Source organism: Paramacrobiotus metropolitanus, unplaced genomic scaffold (genome assembly GCF_019649055.1).
Source record: "Paramacrobiotus metropolitanus isolate TYO unplaced genomic scaffold, Prichtersi_v1.0 Parri_scaffold0000001, whole genome shotgun sequence".
NCBI classification, from domain to species: domain Eukaryota; kingdom Metazoa; phylum Tardigrada; class Eutardigrada; order Parachela; family Macrobiotidae; genus Paramacrobiotus; species Paramacrobiotus metropolitanus.
Window position 1 is genome coordinate 3523442 of NW_026570221.1, and position 21012 is coordinate 3544453.

Here is a 21012-nt window from a genome sequence, read left to right on the forward strand (position 1 = left end):
AAATAAACAACCGAGCGAACCAAAACAAACCACGGAAAAAATAATCCTGGTAAACCATCAATAATGAAGACTGCGAAAAACGATGCAATGGGCGTTAAATACAATGCACCGGTTAAAATTCAGGTAAACGGTACGCCTTTACAACGTAAATGCGAATTGCATCAGTTTTAGCTTGTAAATGATAAATTCATACATATTGCAAATAAAATAACTCTAAATAAAAAAAATAAATCTAACAATATTTAGTTGTGTACAAACTGATGTTTTAATACAAAATAGACCGCATGCGAAAAAATGCATCATATTTCGCGGACAACTCAAAAATAATGAAAAAAATCCAATAGATTGCCGCGGCAGAATTTGATTTCGTATTAATAGAGAAGTATTAAAAAAAGTAAATATTGAAATAACAAAATTTCAACTGTAATTTTTGGGGCTCTTCGAAATTAACTGTGCGCCCAAAAATTTTGGGGCGCATAGCACAATCGCATTTTTCATCGCACTTCTTTAACGGTAGAAATAAATGACTGTATTCTTTAATTTAACGATAATGAGCATGCGGTCTGACATTCAGCATTTCATGCGAACTTCAAGTCTGTTCCTGCTTTCCGTATAATAGTCGGAGCATCCTTAAAGACTATAGTAATATCACATACATATTTGAGGACGTTGTTTTTAGTATTACAGTAATACGCTACAAGATCCGGCTCATACATTGGAGGAGCCCGTGCTTCTGGTCATCGTTCATTTTCAATTCCGTCAGCACAGTGTGGAAGTGATCCAGGGTATAGTCGTCGCGAAGTCCCAATACATCAGCTATTTGCTGCCGCGTCTCCCCCTTTGCACCAGTGTAAGCCGCAAGAACGGCGAGTTCCGCACAGATGGGTGACCACAGCGCGTTTGATTCGCAAAATCTCTGCCCACACAGGCTTTTATAAACCCTCACACAAAAGTCTAAACGGTAAGGACTAAGGAGTGTCCATTTCGGCCATGGTTCTCATTCCGGAGTGGGAAATAAACAATGTATAAGCCCTACAAATTCAGCACACGGCCAGTGTGAGAGAGCCTTTATTACCCCGGTATTATTATAAACTCAGTTGCTGAACAATCTATTTGCCCGGCCAAAAACGCGTTGCAGGCTTCCAGCTACCGAGTTACGTATTCGATAAAGCGCTGGGCGATATTCTAGTTTAATATCATGATCGTCAACCAATGCCAGCTACAATCGGCTGCTATGCTACAACGCACTGGACAATTTTCATCGACTGGATTAGTTCTTCAACATGACGTTCCTCCCTTAGACTGCCTCCTCTCTCTGTCTGTCTGTACGTTTGTCTCTCTGGCATTTCTATCTCTTCTCCCACCCACAGCCACACACACCACACACACACACACACCAACAGTCGATCGATTTTCTTCGATTTTTAACGTGCGCAAAATTTCTTCCGGATTGCTACATATTTGCTAGTAACTTACGGTAGTAGACCCACCCATCCAGCTCCAAGTGAGCTCTAGACCCCGCGCAGTTTGCGCGGGGTTTACTGGTATGCTTCCTAGTACTCGAAACGGATATCATACGGTGTTGTATTATTAAGCAGCAAATGTGTGCTACCTCTCACATAAGTCGCATTTATTTTGCTGGATGTTCCAACTTTTACTTTCGAATTTCTACTGTACTGTAAAACTGTAGGGTAAACTAACCCGGCACCATTTCCGCCTCCAATTCCAACAAAATTTCAGTTTTTGTAAAAAGGTAGTAGACTACCGTGGTTTGTTTAAAACAAAAAAAATATTTTTATCTGCAAAGATCAGTTGGGCGTGGTCTAACATAAATTCAATGAGTACATAGTATTGCATAGAAGTACTATTATTATGCAGCACTAGTATTTACCTTAACATTCACATTAATTTTGCGACGGTGGACCCTTCCTGGTGTCAAGCACCGACATAACTCCAAAAACGCTTCCAGTAGTCCCATCTTGCCTGGCAAGTACTGCATCATGCATTTTTAAAATTTTACATAAATACTTCCTAATACGTAATTCCCGAGCCATATGGACATCCACGAAGCAGCTTAAAAATTAGCGAAGTTACTAGTATTAGATTTTTGAAGTTTCCTAATTTTGTTGCAATAGTCAGCGCACGCGCCGTAGTACGTACGTTGGTGCTCGATTGGCATCTGGAAGGATCCACGGGACGTGCAGTGCCAGTAAAAACGACACTGCGGCAGAAAATGCAATTAGTATTTAATACTACATTCTAATAGTATGTGTACTCTGTACTCATTAAATTTCTGCTTGGCTACGCCCATTTGACCTTTGCAGATGAAAATATTTTCAATCATACCACGGCAGTATACTACGTTTTCACAAAATACGAATTTGTTTTTAATTTGGAGACGGAAACAGTGCCTGGTACTGCTGGGAGTCAGTACTGCACGGTCTGCACCTGACAGCGTTTATACAGTCCAGGTTCGAATACGCTGTACAATGCACATTCCGTGTCAGACCATTTCGGCATCCGGGCATTTCGGCGTAAGACACTTCGGCATACTGCAACCGGACTTGGGAATTATACCCATCTCGTATCGATGGAAGTAGAGTGAAGCGGTGTGGTTGTATAAGACCTGGAATAAGAACGCGTTTTCCGTGCCCGAATATCCATCAAACATGGTTGTTTTTCGCGACTAGTTAAAGGTCTCCCTACAACGCCCGGACAGCTACACGAGTAGATGCGAAGGCAACCAAGAAGATCGGGGAATCCACATTTGCCGTTCGCATGAGAGATCTTTTTTCGAGCATACAGAATGTTACTGTACGCCGTACGGTAATGCGGAAACTGCTGGCCTTTTAAATCTGCATTGAAAGCGGGTGATCTGGGTAGATTGGTTTGTCGGTTTTTCCTTGTTAGATTCTTGGGTGTATTCTGCTCTTTTCTTGTGTTTTGTCGACGAGACAGCGTCGCTTTAATACACTGTATAAGTCAGTGGATTGTCTGCTCTTGTGAAAATGAATATTAACAACTACTCGTAGCAAACCCCGCGCAAATTGCGCGAAATAATTCGGCTGGAATCAAAATGTGGGATTTGGGGGCTGGGTAATGCGTATTAGGATCAGGAGGAACGATAGGCAGCGAGCTAAACGAGGTACTGCTGCTTTTAATAGCACACGTTCGGACACGCAATTATGTAATCGTGACGTTCCTTATTAAACGTTATACGTGCAATACATCGAGCAAGGTACTGTTGGTTAATACGACAATAGTAATGATTATCATCGCCGTCAGAATATCTATCGCTTGGGATCAAAACCAGTCGCACGCTTAAAAAAATGGAAAAAGGGCACCGGCATCATTAGACGCCGGCTGAACAAAGATAAGCATTGCAGATTTGAGCTACCGGTAAATGAATCAAGTGAGCAGCCGCCTCCAAACTCCACAAAGAATAATCAAAAACAAATACACCTCCCCAAAACTAATCCGTCACCGGGCGAATTTATCCATAAATAATATTGTGAAAATTCCTTGAAAGATCGTTTAGAATTTGCTCTTGATCCACTTCCACGGATGGCGCTTGAAGCGCAGCTTTTCCTTGGCGCGCCGACTGACCGGCGGCAGTCCGTCGTCCTCCTGCACGAGCATCTGGCTGGGATAGGCCAGATGGTTGATGCTCTCCATCACGGAGGTGCCCTCGATGAAGGACAGCCGGCGTCCCGGCGTCTCCCGACGGCCCCCGGAGGTCGACGCGCCGTCGTAGCTCACCGGACTGCCCATCGGACTCCATCGCCGACGTCCGTCTGCCGCATCAACGGGTGCGTCACCGGGGAATGACAGGCGGTTGCTGTGGGTGCGCAGGGCCGTTGGGCGGTGGCGCTGGGAGGCCGGGTTGGTGTGGCGCGGGAGTGGGGGGTGTGGGGCGGGGCGGTGAATCCGGGAGGGGGGTCTCTTCCAGCTCCGTCAGACTGACTTCCGGGAGCTTCTCCAGTTACCTTGTCCCTACTGAACTGACAGTTTTCTGCCCACCTTCCGCCATGCAGTAACAATTATTCTCAAAATAATATCTGGAGTGCACCAAGGCACCAGCCAGCCAAATGTATGTTACGTGGCGCGCCCTAGTATGGATGTATGCGTAACCCGTAAATTTCTAATGTTCGCTGTATTTACGAATGCTCAATCTGTCGACAGCCTTGTACCTCTTTGGGGGCCGGGAGGATGGGTATTTCACATGGTGCCACGCTTGGAAGAGGATGGGGATTTCTCATGCGCTGCATGTAAAATAACTAAATTAACCTTTAATAAGTATCATGGTACGAGTACAAACTATGCACCAGAACACCTATCCTCCCCCGAGCGTGCTCGGGATATCGCGCTGGTCGGCAACCTTTGCGTGGAGATCTGCCGCATTATGTTGATCAAATCAACGTTCCTGTTGTTCTCCAATATGGCAAGTGAGCCGGCTAGAATTTTACCAAACTACGCGGTTCTTCGGCCGTCCGCTGCATTAGAACCGAGAAATTATTTTGAAAATCTGTTTAAAAACTATTCGGCAAGCTGGAAAGAATTTTGAAAGTTATTTCAAGATTTAAAACTATTCATGTGATTTTCGCGAATTTTTTGATGAAATCAGAAATTAGGTTTTTAATTCCTTTATACTTTATACATTTGGAAATTATTTCAACGATACAATAATTCAGAAAGAACGTTTACTCGGGAAATGATTTCGATGTTTCGATAATTTTTACATATTATTTGGCCACTTCAAAAAAATTTTTGGCAAACATATTCCAGTTTATCTATCCAGTGTTTAAATAAAGCACAAAGTACAAAATGTTACTAATTTATAACTTAATCTAAAAAATCATTGGCGGCTAAACTAAAAACTAATTTGCAGAATTTAAGAAATTTCATATTCTGGTAAAAGCTGTTAGCCCTTAGAAAATTTTTTCAGCTAACTCAAAAACTAAATCAGAAAACAATTTCGGAATACCCCGGAATCCCGGATTAAAAGATTAAACCTTAAAAACTCAGCCACAAAATGTAAGCTATTTTGCGTTTTTTTCAATGTTTAATTTTTAGCTATCAAGTAGTGTATCAAAAGTTGAGAACGCTTGCAATTGCTGTTATTTGTGTGGCTATTTGCCAACTAAGAATTTTAGGTGACTAAAAATTAGCTTGAACATTGACTGAGAACTATGTAAGCCGTTAGAAACTTATACTAAATGTCAATCTTAAGATTTCAAAAGTAAAATGGAATAATATTAAAATAATTTTGGAATTGCAGGAATTTATTTGAAAATGTAAACAATTTTATGAAAATAATTTCGGAAATGCATAGGAAAGTTTAGCCGAAATAATATTTTAACAAACATCAAAAATAAAAGTAATTTCCTTCTGATATGCGGAGCACTTACGGTTGCGCAAATAACGGGATGGCGGACATCCAGCCGCTATGTCGCTATGTGCAAGGTGAGCAAGAAAAGCGACACGCACGCAGATATTTCCTTTACTAATAACAGTATGGCGGGAACAATTATGTTCCAATACAGTAATAATTATGATTCTATTCAACGGCAAAGAGATCGTATATACGGAAGAACGGAACGGATTCTCACGATTTGTAATACCATGATTTGGTTGTGCAGTGTGTTCATGCGTAGAAATATGTCATACTTCTACGCATGAACACACTGCACAACCAAATGATTAGGTTTGCCACACAAATCTAGTACAAATGAGTAGCCCCCTCTTTACTACTAAATAACTACACACACAGTTCGAACGGCTGCGTAACGTTTGCGATGCCCGGCCGTGTATCAAGCAGGGGCCACGAGGACCCGGTAAAAGCTTTCCCTAATCGGCCAGCTACAGCAGCGGAACATGGTTCGCCTGCTGATGGCACAACTAACAGTCAAAAATACACGAACTGGGAACGCGCATACCCACCACATTTTACCGGCAAAATATAATTATTGTGGGCGTCCGGCGTTGAAGGTATCGGCCCTGTTCCGTAGCTGTTCGGTGTGCGGAATGTATGCACTGCAGTTTCTATGCGCGACTGGTATTGATTTTTAGCCTGTGCGGCTGTGCCGGTACGAAGAGGAGGGGGCAGTCATTTTGCTTTTTCTGCAAGTGCAATGTCACAGTAAAGCGCTTAACTGTGAACTTGGCGGGCGTGACAATATAATTAAGAAAAAACAACAGAAATCAACGGTGAATATTATCTACTGTATATAGCACGAAAAAGGGAATAAAGAGGGGTCAGACCGGAACTGAACCCGAGACATCCTGTACCCGAAATAAAAATAATACCCGTAGACGACCTTGCCGCTTCTAACCGTGATTACAAAAACTTTGCTGAACAGCAACAATAAATTACACCCTGGTCGCGCCAAGTTGGCGGTAAGGCGTTTTTTTCCTCCGGCATCGTGTCGCGCGTGTAATCTCCATCGATCTTAAAGTTTAAAGTCTATTTTATACAGTCTTTTATACGTACTTTTTCTAGTACGTACAGTCTTTCGTACGTTTCTAGTATACTGTACAGTCTTTCATAGCGCATTTAATGATCATTTAAGATCCAACGAAGGTTTCCTGTTACACGGCGAAAAACAACTTTTGCCGTAACCAAAAAATACTTCCCACAGTTATGCGGTGACCTCGACAAGGAAGCCGCCCAACATTCTTACCACGCTCGATCTTTGAAAACCTTGAATGCAAAAAATGTTTGATAAAGTAGGTAATCTCGTAGAAGGCACTCGTTCTTTCATGTATTTCAGAACATTTTGCAAAGATATTTGAAAAATATCATAGATGTTCAAGGTTTTGTGTCGAGGTTCGAATTTACGCAGGCACCCATAAGAGGAACACTAATCCGACAAGAAAATAATATAATTTCTATAATGTGGCTGTACTTTGCTGTGCTCCAGTCTGCCAGGCCATACTCTGCGCAGTTTCCTAAATGCTTGTAAATAGCCAGAATATTGTGATGAGGGAATAAGAAAGCAACGCAATATGAAAATAATTTCCCACTACCGTAACAGGCACAGTCGCAGATTCACTACAGAGTACACACAAACATTCTTCCACTTTTCAGGGAGCTTTGACTGCGCATAAGTATTAAATATCGCGATGTAGTACTGGCACTCCATAGATGGGCACCATATAAAGGCAGTGCGACCACTTCCTTTACATAATAATTGTCAGGACTGGCTGACATCGTCAGGTTTAGTTGCTAATAACGTCTTCGAGGCACTTCCAGGACAGACGGGCAGCGTGACAGACAGACACTTTTTTCGTCTGTGCTGAAGTAGAGTCGACAAGTAAGAGTTACCGTGCTGGTTCTGGTGGCAGAGGAACCAGGCAAAAGTGCTGGACAGACTTCCCAGTCACACACGTACATCCCGCTTGACGCTAATAATCCTAATTAAGCTAATAATGCTTTCCCATAAAGAAAAACGTCTGTTTGGACTATAAACTGAATCTTTTTCGGTTGTTTTAAAAAGCAACAATATCCAAAAAATATTCAAAGAAGATCAGAGTCTTTATATACTCTTGCCAGCGTTTATTCAATAGTTTACCATTAGTAAATGAGTATTATACTTTCACCGACCACGGGAGCCATGCAGCGATTGAAAACGTATTGGTACAATGTTCAAACAAAGGGCCCCGCACGAAGTTCGCGTGCAGCCCATACGCGCGGCGCGTAATACGTAACCGGCATTGCGCACCGTGATCGAGCACTGACTGGTAGAAATTTTGAACTTTCTTTGTTTCATTTCACTTTCTCGAACTTTCAATTTATTCATACAGTACTTTTTTCAGACTATTTTCTTCCTTTTCGTCTGAAAAAATATAGTTATTGTCGTATTTCGCACTTTTTTCACTTCAAAATGGCAGGCGAATTGGATTGGCAAAACGGTGTTGTTACTGACATTATGCGCGGTCCCAATCAGGGGAACCTGAACAATCTGGCCGTCATAGTGGATCGCAGCGCGGAGTTATTTCGGGATATCCCAATCACCTTGCAAAACCTGGAGGTCGCTCCTGCTTTGGATATCCAATATTTGCGCATTATGGAGGCACTGGCAGTCGCGTGGTAGGATATCTGTTCGCTCAAGTTATCTTAAAATTGTTAATTTATATGCACAAAGTTTGTTTGCAGCCACGGGGATATCCCGACGATTGGCAAGGAACTGCACTCTGCTGTCGTGCTGGAACGCTGGGATTACCACGACATCGTCAGCCTCGGAGAGTTTCTCAAGCGCTGGCGAGTGAAGGAGGAAGTCATTAAAAGCATCATGCTGCCAGGTGGATTGCGCTGGCGCACAGGAAACGACCATTTCCGCGTGGTCTTCATCGACGCATTTTTGCGCCCGTTTGCAGTTGGCGCGGACCGTGACGCGGAGGTACATAAAAACAAATTTATACTTTTTTTATTAACATTTAGGGAAAACATCAAGGGGATAAATTTACCATTGACTAGAAGAATCGGATAACTGCTATTTTGGAACACTATTCTATTGTACCGCGTTATTATTGTTTGGATATCCATGGAAACGTAAACGTGTGTGCGAAATTAGTGTGGCTTCGCAAATGAATTTTTTGTTTAGTTGTTTATGCGATTGGCTCTTCACTGCGGAATCCCAAAGTTGGCGAATGTCGTCAATACCGAACATTTGATTGCCGATGGAGCGTATAGTTTTCAACGCGCTCGCGACTGCATCCGCAGCTGTGAACATCATATTCGTGAGATGTACGCAGAATTTTCAAATTTAAAGGTGTTATGCTCAACAGGCTGCAATCATTATTGTTGTAGGCGTAGGCAGCGCGACACTGGGCACCACGTTCAACGGGTGCGCTGTCCGTACTGTGCCGCAGATCCTGTCGCTCACCGTTTGAACCAACACGTTATGGATGCCCATCGTGATCAGTTTGTACGTTTTCTTGCATTTCATATAATTCAACGAAAAGACTCATTTTATACACTGCGGGATATCCCTATGTTTCTTAGATGCAGAATGGATTTGAGTGTGAAAAGTGTCACCTGCCGGTGCGCGGTCCGGCGGATAGAACCAGCCCGGATGCTACGTTTCATGCGGCAATCTGCCCGTTTATGGAAAGCGCGTTTTTCGACGATATTTTGCCGGCGAACGGACGAGCTTTTCCCGTTTCCAAGGAATTTCATCGTCGCTTTCGCCGCGGGCAGGGATTCCACGGAGAAGCGGCTATCCAATATAATCAGGCTGGCGGATTTGCGTTCGATATTCAGGAGTGTAGACACGTTCGGGATATCCCAATGGTTTTGTGCTGCAATGAGGGAATTAACCTTTTGTTGTGAATATTACATTTCGCAGTCTGTTCAGGTATCGGCTCCACTGGTTTTAGTTTCATTAGGAATTTGCCTTAGTAGTATATGTTTCCTGCAGAGCGCAGTGTGGGAAAGCGTTTTGTTCTGATTGGGGAATGGTTGTATCTTTTGTGATTTATTTTTTTGGAAGTATTACGGACAAATAGAGTGGTATATCTGTGAACAGTTTTTTACTTTTGGTGATGTCAGAGAGAAAGTGATAAGTGGCAGTAAAAACTAACTCCTTTTCTGTCCATGGTGTACACGCCACTAGCAGGAGGTTACGTTCAAGATGTTTACTGCATCGACGAGCCGTTGAAATGACCGAGCCGTATCTGCGATTTTCTTTGGATTTGTTATTTGTGTCAATAAGTAAATATAAATGTTTATGATCTACATAATTTCCTTGGCCATCCATTTTATTCGAGCAGCAACGATTTCTAATTTTGTGGCCATTTAACGGAGGCGTGAGCACTGTTGTCCCAAATGGACGTTAAAATCAAGTATCGCCACAAGGACGATGCAGTGTTGCCTACACCATTGACAAGCACCGCAAGCGGGATCTGGGAGTTATGCGACAGTTGCGGGAATCGGGGGAGATTGCCACCCGAATCGAGACGTTCTATATGCAGTGCGCAGGTATTAAGCAATACAATGTTGAGCAATACATATGTATTATCTTATACCTTGTATGGATATCTAGCAGAGAAAGTTATTATTACCCAGTAATCATAACAAATATCATAACAAACGTAAGTACAGTACTGTACAAACTTAAAAATCAGGACACTGTATCAATCTGATGGCACATTCGTTATTGCAGGACAGAGATAACTAAGCAACAGATTACAGTTCGACTGAATGCTAAATAAAGGCATGTCCAGTTGTTCAGCCACAATTGCTGCGGCGCACGAGTTAACGTTTCCTTTTTTATATAAAACGGGAATATCCAGGTTGACGGGAATGCTAGACGGAATACCCGATTCCTTCCAGACGATCGGAACGGTACCGCTACCCGGCGACAAATACTTAACGAGTGCGTAAGTTGTTTTTCCGGTTCCGATTTTGCTGTGTTCTAAGATCACAAAGTTAAGAATCTGAACGACTTTTAAATTCTTTAGCCTCTAAACCGCATTACATCGAGGAGGTCCGTGATGCACGTTTACGGATTCTGCTGTTCGCGGTCGGTCAGGTGTTCGCACGGAAGCGTGCCGAGTGATTTGGGATATCCCGACACAGTAAACTCATCACCATTTTTGTAGACGCCGATAACAGTTCTAACAGCTTGATCGTGTGCAATTTTGTTCGCCAGCTCTTTTCCTGCATTTTTAGTGCCATGTTGTTTCTTTTTTAGCGGATTAAAGAGCGATTCCCATACCCAGGCGCTCCAGGCATATGCGGGTCCATAATCAAGATAATTGTCGGAACAGTGTAACAGCTGATGAAACGCGTACGTCATATTTCCAGCTCCGAAATACATGTAGGTCCTATGCACAAAATCGCAAATTAGCCGTTTAGCCATATGACCTCTGTAATTCAGGATCTCTTTCGCATTACTTTCCGGGGAACGGTAATCACACAGGAGATAGGTCAGTGCGTAAGAAAACTTCAGCAGCAGCTTTCGCACAGCGGGATGTACAGCTTGATCTACATGGTCGCCTCTCTTTTGAAACAGCAGCGGCAATGTATGGAGAAACAAATGCAGGTACTGATTATTTTTGTAGTCATTCGTTTCATTTAAGGGGCCGGGTATCCGGTTGTAATTACTGGGATACTTAATTTCTCTAACCATGACGTCACTCAGCAAATCGATACAGCGTTTATCTAAAAGACGCTTCTGGTTGCCGAAATCCAGCAATTTTGAAATCGGTAATTCTTGGATATCCACTTCCTTCAACACCAAAAAAAGCCGCTCTGAGACATTTGGAAATAACGTGCATTAAATCATGTGGGAAGCATTTGATCATGTCGAATCTTTCTGCTGGAAGTCGAAGCATCTCGAAATAGTTCTTAATGCCGTCGTCTCCAACCTCCGACTCAGAAATTTCTTTTGTAGTCTGTGCCGCTATTCTTTTTGCTAGACAGTTTTGAGCCTGATTTCTTAGTCTGTCATTCGTTCTCCAAATCAGGATATCCCCGTGCTTGAATGGATATCGTACGCTTTTGCTGTCTTGGACCCCATCTACTAAACAGCTGGTACAGCCACGCACTTTTGAGTTATAGAGACGGCTGCCTCTGATATCCGCTCGTGCTGGGGAATCACAGCAACATAAACCGATTTCGACATTAAAGAGCAGCGCAGATTCACCGACATTTATGCACAGAGATCCTTTCTGGATATCCAGTATTTCCGTTATGAAGGCTTTAAATAAAACGTTCGCCGGAGGTTTTTTCTGGCCGACATAGAGTGCCGCAAAACGTGCAAACCCCCATCGATATCGCACCGGTAATTCAGCCAAGGTCCAGGACACAACCCACAAACTATTTTTCCTTCCCTTCACATCTGCACCGTCAAACCAGAACAATAAAGTTAGGCGCCGATGGTTTTCTTTTTCAGAAAGATCAGTTAACCGGTTCCCATGTTGGATATCCAAGTTATTTTGTGGAATGGGGGCATCGAGAAGTTGCCGGACTGACTGGTCCTGCAAATAGCTGAATCAGGCTGTCCTTTACAGATAAGCAATAAAATTTGACATGATTTGTGTTGGCAGTTTGAACTACTCCACAACAGCCCAAATCTTCGTTAACACCGCGCACAGTGCCATTCTCAATGCAATGGATGTACTCCGAGATTTCTGGCCTGTCTTTCTTGACATAAGCTGTTAAAAGGTAGTGTGAGGAAGGAAAATTATGGCCCGCAGGCAGGAGCCGGTCAATGAATGATAACATCTTTTCCTGAACCACATTGCTGCAGTTGGTTTTTCGAAAAATCAACAGCAATTCCTCAACAGCATCTTTCAGCAGAACGTCGCATCCTTCATATACATATTTTGCGGAAAAACTTTCTTCTGGATAACCGGCGTCTTTGGTTTCTTCAATGACAGCTGCGCATTCAGCGGTGGTAACGGGAAACTCGCTCTCCCCCACGCCAAAGCTGCTGTCTACCGACATCTCGAACTCGGATTCTGCAATAATTCAGAAAAATAAATGAAGTGTTGCAGGAAACTTATAGAGTAAATATTTATTCCCAAATAGTCCATTTATCTCTTGAACATACCGTAATTTTCGTAAGGATATCCTGAACCTGGACTATCACCAGCATTCTTCAGTCTGCGATAAATACTAGGCACACTCAAACGACCAGTTTCAGGTGAAAACTTTCGGAGATTTCCGGAGCGTTTTTGGTTCATGATATTAATTATCCTTAGATATTACCTCGCAAAACTTTGAATCGTTAAGGAAAATTAACTCGATATTGCTAGCAAAATATTTTAAAATTAAAATTATTTAATGACTTCTACAATAAGTTTCAACAAATGCGGTGCTGCTGGAAATCCATTTCTGTTGTAGGATAAATGTGGTGGAATTTGCAAACCACCCCGCTGAAATATACTGTATTTACACGATATTAAGGGACAGAGAAAGCCCATGAACCGCCCGACTAGCTGTCGGTTCCTTTGGCATCAATGGAGCCGACAGCTAGTGCGGGTGGTAAGTACTAACTGTAAGCTCACTCAACACTTGGTTTGTAATTCCACAAGTATTGTTAACATGTGTTCCCATCCCAGCAACGCTAGTGGACTTGTATGCAATGGGCGTTCCTGATTGGTAGCTTTACAGATGCCTGCCCTTTTTGCCGGCATTCTTTGATGTATATAAGGTGATCTGCAAAACGGAAATTTAGCGGTTAATTGGTGTTTAATTAAGCAGTACCAGTAATCTGCTTATTTTCGTTGCTTTATTTTTATAATTTCTCAAGTAGTGCACTTTTTCTTTTATATCTGTTGCTCATTTCTGATTAAAAATGTCTGAAAGTGCTTTACGCCGCTCTTCACGTAGCCGGTCGAACAGTTCTGAGCGAAACTCTGATATTTTAGGTGAGTTCGAGAGGAAGCAACAGGAACTGGATATCCATCATCGAAGTGAAGTCGCGAAGAAAAGTGCGCTCAATTCGGAAAACGAATAAAACGTGAGGTAATTTTACAACCTATTCTTTGCAGAGTATTTTGTCGTCATAAGTGATCACGACAACTGCGTTCGGGTTGTGGACTTCACCAAAAAGAACGGAGAGAAGACTTCGTTCCGTCTTCTGGAGGACGAAGTGCAAAACGGAAGCTAAGGAGCGGAGTATCAAAAGGAAGATAAAGTTGCGGCGTGGTTTCCGAAATCCAGTGGTTTCACAGCTGGATTCTACATATGCGAGATAGTCGACATCTGCGAAACGGAAAAAGAAGCGCAGAGCGTGAAGTGTCGAATTGTTGAAAATTTCAAGGAGAAAAAGAAAGCGTTTCGCAGTGTGAAAGTGAGTTTAAAAGCCATTTTTGGATATCCATTTTTTAGTTTTTTTATTTTCAGTTCAAAGTTTAGCAGTTGTTAAGGTTTAAAAATTCTCGATATATCAAACAGATTGTCAGAAAAGTACGGCCTACCATTTATTTCTCCCTGCTTCCTAAATTATCATGTTACTTTGTAAATAATTTAACTGAAAATCGCCCGCAGGATAAAGAAAGGCTAAAGGAGCTTTATGTGAACAGCATGCCACCGAAGCCTGTTGCAGATGCCGGAGTAAATCGCTCGACGCAGGATAGCCTTGGTAGCAACCTGTTATTTTTATTTTGGTGTCAAGCAAAAGGTTTTGAAATGTTTTGCAGATACGGGATATTTGGCGAATTTGCGACCCATGTTACCAGTTTCAGACGGTAAATTTCCCGGTTTTTGCTTTCATTTTTGCATTATAAAAATGAAATTATTAGGTTTTCATTATCCTTTTCTTAACGACAAAGACATGTCGTACACAACCCTATCTGCACCACAACCGAGTATGGCCGATTATGCGCGTTTTGCTGAAGGTGTGTTCATTTTTTTAAAACTTTTAAAATATCCAGAATTTGTTTGGTCTTCCAGTCGCTGCTGTGGATATCCATCGTTCACCTTCCATGGACAGCCAACCATCATCTAGCGTAAATGCTTCTGGTCCAAGTAAATCTGTGCTTGCCACAAAAAACGGTGATTAATTTAATTTTTGCCATAAACAGCAATATACATAGTACTTCTATGAAGTAAGAGTAATGTTCCTTTTGCTTTCCAGTCGCTGCTTTGGATATCCAACGTTTTCCTGGCGGAATCGCCTGTGGGGTTGAGCTCAATAAATCTGTGGATGCCATATCAAACGGTGAGTTTTTTATTTTGTTTAGCAAATATTGTATTATGTTTGTTTATTGAATTAACTAATTTATAACTATGAAATATCCATCCGGGAACTTATTTTACAGTCTAATAAATTTAGAAATTTCTTAACCACAAAGCATTCAACGGGATAGCCCGCTAACAGTTTAATGCAGAGTTATCTATTGCAAGACAAGTAATGTTTGCGTGCTCTGACTTAGCCGTTTGAAAGTAAAAGCTGTTTCCGTGACTTGATTTGTAGGTTGTGAAAGTGTCCTTTGCGACGAAGATTTCCCTCCTTCTTCTGGAACTTCTCCAATCCCCAGTATGCTGAATTAGTACTTACCGTACTGTATAACCGTCAAAGCTTTAATGTTTCTCAATAACTTTGCAGGCGAAATGTCCAAATCAATGGATATCCAAGTTGTTGCTTCGGAAAACAGCTCCGGTGCTGCTTTGCCCGCAAGTAAACAACTAGATTTGTTTGCATTTTAAGCGTTTATATTTATGTTGCATGTTGTTTTACATTTCTTTATTCACTTTAATTTTTTGCGGTAGTTCAAAATTCGGGCAGGGATATCCCTTACAGTGTACCACCGGAAGTTGCGACTGGTGCTTCATCATCGGCATTTGCGCCAGGTCGCATCAATCATCTGCGAGCAATTACGTCTGTATCTGGCGTGCGAGACGTTGTGGCCAAGAATCGATATGGGATGGATATCCACAGTGATGCACCGCCTCTTGTGATCCGTGAAGAAAATCCACGCATAATCAGGCATCAAGGAGGTTACAAGAAGTTCATCTGGTATTGGCAGGCAAAAGCTGAGGGAACCGTGCAGCTACGACGAGGATACGACATTTACGTTTACACAACTATCCTTGATGACTGCAAAATGAAGCATCCCATATGGAATCCAAAGACCTACACTGCCCATGCGTGGGAAATAGTTCAGCATCTCATGGGTGGTGATGAGGGCATCATCGCGTGTTACGAAAATCGGTATGACAACCAGGGCGTGGACTTTCTCCTTGGGCGAAATACTATGCAAGCTGTTTTAGGTCAGTTCTGTAATTTACGCATATTTATCAGTAGAACTGTTTGCGAGTAATGGATATCCAAAACGCTTGACTGTCTGTCCTCTGTTATTAATAAATCTCTTAATTTCTTAGGATATGTGACGGAACTTTACAAACTTCAGCAGCCCATGAAGGAGCTCACTGCGTTTAAGGCCATGATCAACACGAGACTGCTGCAGCTGTTTCGATCACGCAAGCAGAGCATGTCAGGAGCATCAAAAGCGAAAACTAACGGACGACTAGTTCATAGTTCCCACCGGCGAATGTTTAGCAATTTTGTCCATTTTAACGGTTTACCTAATGATTTGAGCGGTGCGGCAGTTTTTTCAAGGATATCCTGATGGGGTAGTCATTTTACAGATCCCATTGTTTCCTCTTTGATTATGATATTGATTTATAAGAAGGCATTTCTACTGTTCAATTTATTTTGCCGCTTTTTCTGGAATTTACCGTTGCTTTACTCGCGTAAAAATGGTTGATGTTCAGCTATAAGAAAAACAAACCAAAAAACGCGGGAACGATTCGGTGAACTGAACTGAACAATTCATACGAACGCTGATCGGAACTAAACCATAATAATATCTAATATGGAGCCAAAACAAAGTCACCGCATTTGCAAAATGTAATCCCAAATAGTCACACACATAGGGAATTTCATACTGGAGTCAAGAGTACATCCATACTCTGTTGATAGTGCAGCTATTGACGGGAATGAAGCATTTTGAGTTTTCAGAGTTGAAACGTACTATTTATGGGTATCACTTAAGAGCGCACATAAGTTGCCAAACTAATTGAGTACTGACTCGTTTAGTGTCATGCATGCGATCCGGATTATCACGAGACAGGTCTATTTTTTAAATATAATCTGCCTCAACGTTTTTTTTATGGGTTTGTCTTTCTGTCCATTGAAACGCTGCATCTTCCAAACTAACCACAACAGTCAGCTTCAGTCCTCAACCCACAGAAGAGCCGCACTCCGGTCATTAGGTGCATTTTCCTAGTGCAAGAAACTTTTATCAGTTGTAGACTTGTGGTTGCATGAACTTGCAGTTGTAGACTTGTGGTTGCATTGGTTCTTCATTAAAATTTTAACATAGTAGTGTGCCCGCGCTTGCAGTTTTGCCAGTTTCATGGCTACTGCCTATAATAAGGTTAATTAGTTCACCTTTACGGAGATTTGGCCAGTTTCTTAAATTAAGTAAGGGTATTGTGCGCTAAACTGTAATCGTACATCCAATTAACCACCACGGGCTAGAGGTTACTATTAAAAAGGGCCAGCAGATCTTTTAACTTTTGGCTCCGCCCCTGCACTACCATTGTACGAAAGGCTCTATAATTTTCTTTTTAATTAACATCCTTTGACTTAAAGCACCAAAATCCTTACTTCTCTGTAAGTTGGAAAATGGTTAGTGCCAACCGCATCCGGCGCCTAATGTGCAGACATCTTTTGCGGACTTCTGAAATTTGCTTTCATTGGTTTTAGACTTTACTGTGCTGCTGCGGTGAATAGAGATATGTACCTGCGGCCACCTGACACCTGGGCCACCGTATATTTGGGCCACCAATACTTTTCAAAAACAGAAAAACGTACTGTTATAAAAAATTTCCGATACGAGTGATAGCTTCTTATTGCACGTAAAAAATTAAAGTAAGTATACTGTATGATAAATGATTGATAAATGCTCTGCAACTTGCCGCATTAACAACGTACGAGTAAGTGCACAAGATTCGAAAACGAGCGTGCATTGATATGAAGTGCTTAAGTCGTAGGCATATAAGCGGATACCCTGAGGCTGCATTGGTTCGATTGCACTATTGTAGCAGCATAGGAAAATCGAACTCATGCACTGACAATGTGAGCAGGTGCCGTTAAATTTTCTCCACATCCTTCTAATTGCCAAACATCTTCCTGATCAGATTTATGTTGAATTAAAATTTCAATTAATACATGGCGCTAAAAACCTAAGAAACATAAGGAAACTAAGAAACATAAAAAATACAGGGAAAGAAAACTTGTAAAAGACCGTAAAGTGCGGTGGCCCAAGTGTCAGGTGGCCAAAATGTCAGGTGGCCCAAATGTCAGGTGGCCCAAGTGGCAGGACACCAACTTGTAAAGCCGTTCGTAAAGGATGTTTGAGTACATATCCATACTGACACACCACAGCTATCACATCACAATCCCGTAAAACGGAATCTGCCGTTTACTGCCCGACGACGATTAGTCCTAACGACCGCTGCACTGCCATTAATCGTCCCACAATCCCATGCCCCGCAACGACCGGTCGCAGAGCCCTGAAAACATAAAGGTCACGGCGTCGCACGCGCTGGCAACCGACATGAGTGCTAGTATCCGTACTGCACTGGCGTTAGGCAAGTCGCAACCGAGAACCGCGGGTTAACTTGGCAATAGAATACTTCGGTATTTTCTCAATCGTACCGTCGTTCTTCTAACTGTACAATGTACATTATGAACAACCGGCCACCGCCTCGCGTGTGGCATACTCCATGGTGCAGGTGCTGATCCCAATTGAAATAATTGAAAAACTGGAAGCGAATTTGATTTTACTAGGGATGCCTATTCAGTGTTGTATCAGAACAGCTGTATCTACATATGTCCACAATATTATTCATCGAATCATCGGGATACTGCAGCTGCACCTACTGCGCGCCGGGTACTGCAGCTTTTAATTAAAAACATTCGGACATTAAATGTGTAAACATGACCTTTCTTGATTAAGCGGACTACGCACAAATACATCGAACAAACTGCTGTCGGTAGAAACGAGCATAAATATACCATCTCCGTCCGAATATCGGTTGGGAATTTGGGATCGAAACCAGTTACACGTTTAGAAAAATGGAAAAAGGTCACCGGCATCATTAGATGCCGGCTGAACAAAAATATCACTGTAGCGCAATCATTCTCCATTTTTCTGTCTGTGCGTAATGGTACAACGTTATCTACATGATGTAAAGTGTCTCTTACCTAGATTTGCTTATAATAATCCTGCGTGCCTCAGTATTGGATGAAGTAATGAATCGTTGACATGCAACGTTGACTTCGGATGCTTATAATACGAGTATAAAGTATTGTACATGTCGATAGCCGATGACCGCCTGGCGCTTGCAAACGTTAAGCACCCAAGAATATGTAACCTCCGACCCATAACAGTAGCTGCTACGTTTTCCCGTATAATACGAAAACCACTACTTAAGTATCCGTAGCGCCTTTTCGTTCGCATGCAGAGCTGGCGCTTTGTGCGCATTGGATGTAATTTCCGATGCGCGCTGTTAACTGCTCCTCTTAAAGCCGTTTGAGCTGCTGGACCGGAATTCAGTTACAGTAACAGTGCTGCCATTTGTCCAGTTATTCGTAGTGTAACTTACACAACGCCGTTGCATTCCTCATACGGTGCACAGTCACCTACGGGATAATATCGAAATTGGAAAGTAACGGTTATTTCACGACATTAACATTCAGTACTGTACTTGTAAAGTACGAACGTAGGGTACAAGCTTGTCCGGTAATTTCCTACGTAAACATACAGATAGCGCGAAGTTTGCGCTTATAACGATGGCCACTTCACTACGTTCATCAAAGCTCGTAATTGCGCACACCAGTTAGGTTGTCGCTTACTGCACCGACCATTTTTTAGCCACCTTTCACCAGACAGTTACTATTACGTATTCTCATTAAATTATTTGGCGTGCACCTAGCCACCAGCCAGGGAAATGCATGTTACCTGCTTAGGCAGCGTGGCGTGGCGCGCCGCAGTATAGTGTTTGGCGTAACACACAAATTTGTATATTTCGCTGTATGGATTCGTCAGAAATTACCGGACAGCTTGTACATGTGGGCACGCTCAATAAAATTTCAATGCGATGTAATGTAGCGTATTACCTGCGCAATTATTCCACAAAATAATTTTGTAATTTAGTACGTCGCTCATTAAGTACGTACTTATTACTTAAGCCGGTTGTCCCGGCGCAGATTCAACATTCTCCCAAAGCCGGCTTCTGGTCCGTCGTGATACTACCCACGACACCTTGCGTTCGAGATACTCATACGTATTGACTCTCATACTGGCGCATAATGCGTCAGTATCTGTACACCAGTTTGTGCTAGTAATCTTCAGACAAAAACAGACAAACCTGCACCATACAATTGTGTGCGTTTTATGCGTCGTTGACAGATTCAGATTTAATTCAACCACAGTATGTGCTGCCTAAACTTGCTTCTCCGAACATTACCCGCTACGCGTATTCCCGATGCTTAAAAGTTCCGAGTAGCATGTCATTTGGTTAGTGTAGACATTTGAACAAAAGATACTTCGTCTTAACTCATATGGCGCTAACAAGCGCCTCTCTGTTCGCACCCACTGCTGGTGACTTATGCTCATTAAAGATGACCTCAGTAGTTGCACATGGCGAACTGACGCAGAGCGGCAGGCAGCCCGCTCTTCTGCCGGAGCTCCGTCTGCGCCGCGTCAGCCGAACGGGACGGATACGCTGTGACTGCAGGAGGAATACTTCGACGTTGTTCGCATTTCGGACACTTTCAACATATGTATTCGGGTACGGCAAACGCGAGCAGACACAGGATTCGCTGCGTTGTTTCACATTCCAAAATCCGTACAAGCTGACGGTTGATGACAGAGCAGGTTTTTAAAATTACAGTAATACTAATAGTAAAACCGGTAAAATTTCATTTAAAATTACTTTGAAAAATTTTAAAAACGGGCGCCGGAAAACGGTGGCGTTGTGGTAAACGGGTCGGTTAACGGGGCGGGAAGAACGGCTTACGGGACGGTAACGGGCCGGGAGCCCAATTTTCAAAACGGGCCAACGCTGCTGCGGCATGTACTTCCCGTGCCGTTGGGCCACCTGCCGCGGACCGTCTGCACTCACACCCACAGGCAGACGCTGTAAATACCTCCGACATAAACGGCCTCGATGATCGCTGCTCAATCATCCTGTTCTGCTTCTGAAGTAATTTAACATGTACAATACAGATAGTACATACTTCAAGTTGTGCCAACAACTTCCGGTTACGTACGGGCAGATGTTCTTCCTCGATCGTGACCGGACATGGACAACGATTTAAACCACAGCATCCCCGGTACATGCCACATATTACAGGCCAATGCCATTAATTTTGGTAATTGTTGCCTGAGACTGACTGCAGTGAATGTGGTGGTGTGCCAGCTGCACTTGCAACTTGCTGTATAGTCCTGCTGCAGATGGATTAATGAGATAACGATGCCGACATG

The 21012-nt window shown here is 42.7% G+C and overlaps 2 protein-coding genes and 2 long non-coding RNA genes across 23 annotated transcripts; 2 read left to right on the forward strand and 2 right to left on the reverse strand.

The window, feature by feature from the left end:
• Positions 1-3147: 3147 nt before the first annotated feature.
• Positions 3148-5856, reverse strand: LOC129602830 (uncharacterized). Of its 2 annotated transcripts, XR_008692448.1 has the most exons (4): positions 5767-5856; positions 5409-5557; positions 4191-4262; positions 3148-3996 (listed from the first exon to the last, which is right to left on the reverse strand). It is a non-coding gene; the product is annotated as an uncharacterized LOC129602830 (long non-coding RNA). The 2 variants fall into 2 exon arrangements; XR_008692445.1 differs by lacking the exon at positions 5767-5856 and having other exon boundaries at positions 5409-5627.
• Positions 5857-7868: 2012 nt separating this feature from the next.
• On the forward strand, positions 7869-9868 carry LOC129602595 (uncharacterized). Of its 4 annotated transcripts, XR_008692426.1 has the most exons (7): positions 7869-8089; positions 8156-8399; positions 8604-8746; positions 8810-8927; positions 9005-9511; positions 9615-9712; positions 9806-9848. XR_008692426.1 is itself a non-coding variant. In XM_055501661.1 (5 exons), exons 1-5 carry the CDS (start codon positions 7884-7886, stop codon positions 9329-9331), a joined length of 1038 nt encoding a protein of 345 aa, XP_055357636.1. In that variant the 5' UTR covers positions 7869-7883; the 3' UTR covers positions 9332-9589. The 4 variants fall into 4 exon arrangements, 1 of the variants encoding a protein (XP_055357636.1); XR_008692428.1 differs by lacking the exon at positions 9615-9712 and having other exon boundaries at positions 9806-9868; XR_008692427.1 differs by lacking the exon at positions 9806-9848 and having other exon boundaries at positions 9618-9712.
• A 649-nt stretch (positions 9869-10517) lies between these two features.
• LOC129602785 (uncharacterized) lies at positions 10518-16252 on the forward strand. Of its 15 annotated transcripts, none has more exons than XM_055472065.1 (14): positions 10518-10578; positions 10695-10820; positions 10881-12513; positions 13378-13440; positions 13501-13802; positions 14000-14093; positions 14152-14199; positions 14254-14349; positions 14405-14506; positions 14589-14672; positions 14928-14990; positions 15060-15131; positions 15224-15724; positions 15836-16252. In XM_055472065.1, the coding sequence occupies exons 6-14, from the start codon at positions 14036-14038 to the stop codon at positions 16081-16083; spliced, it is 1272 nt and encodes a 423-aa protein (XP_055328040.1). In that variant the 5' UTR covers positions 10518-10578; positions 10695-10820; positions 10881-12513; positions 13378-13440; positions 13501-13802; positions 14000-14035; the 3' UTR covers positions 16084-16252. The 15 variants fall into 15 exon arrangements, with proteins under 15 accessions (XP_055328040.1, XP_055328127.1, XP_055327320.1 ...); XM_055472152.1 differs by having other exon boundaries at positions 14254-14319; XM_055471345.1 differs by having other exon boundaries at positions 10881-12169; positions 12305-12513; positions 14152-14349.
• Positions 14023-20906, reverse strand: LOC129581313 (uncharacterized). Of its 2 annotated transcripts, none has more exons than XR_008689486.1 (5): positions 20766-20906; positions 15592-15731; positions 15206-15504; positions 15017-15116; positions 14023-14651 (listed from the first exon to the last, which is right to left on the reverse strand). It is a non-coding gene; the product is annotated as an uncharacterized LOC129581313 (long non-coding RNA). The 2 variants fall into 2 exon arrangements; XR_008689494.1 differs by having other exon boundaries at positions 15017-15139.
• Positions 20907-21012: the final 106 nt, after the last annotated feature.

Excerpts from the sequence above, each read along its gene's own strand:
- LOC129602785 (XM_055471345.1), top strand. The coding sequence starts at position 14,036 with ATGCCACCGAAGCCTGTTGCAGATGCCGGAGTAAATCGCTCGACGCAG. Across the intron at positions 14,094-14,151 it reads CTCGACGCAGGATAGCCTTG|ATACGGGATATTTGGCGAAT; the intron begins GTAGCAACCTGT and ends AATGTTTTGCAG. Across the intron at positions 14,673-14,927 it reads TGTGGATGCCATATCAAACG|GTTGTGAAAGTGTCCTTTGC; the intron begins GTGAGTTTTTTA and ends CTTGATTTGTAG.
- LOC129602595 (XM_055501661.1), top strand. The coding sequence starts at position 7,884 with ATGGCAGGCGAATTGGATTGGCAAAACGGTGTTGTTACTGACATTATG. Across the intron at positions 8,400-8,603 it reads GCGCGGACCGTGACGCGGAG|TTGTTTATGCGATTGGCTCT; the intron begins GTACATAAAAAC and ends TTTTTTGTTTAG. Across the intron at positions 8,747-8,809 it reads GAACATCATATTCGTGAGAT|GCGTAGGCAGCGCGACACTG; the intron begins GTACGCAGAATT and ends TTATTGTTGTAG.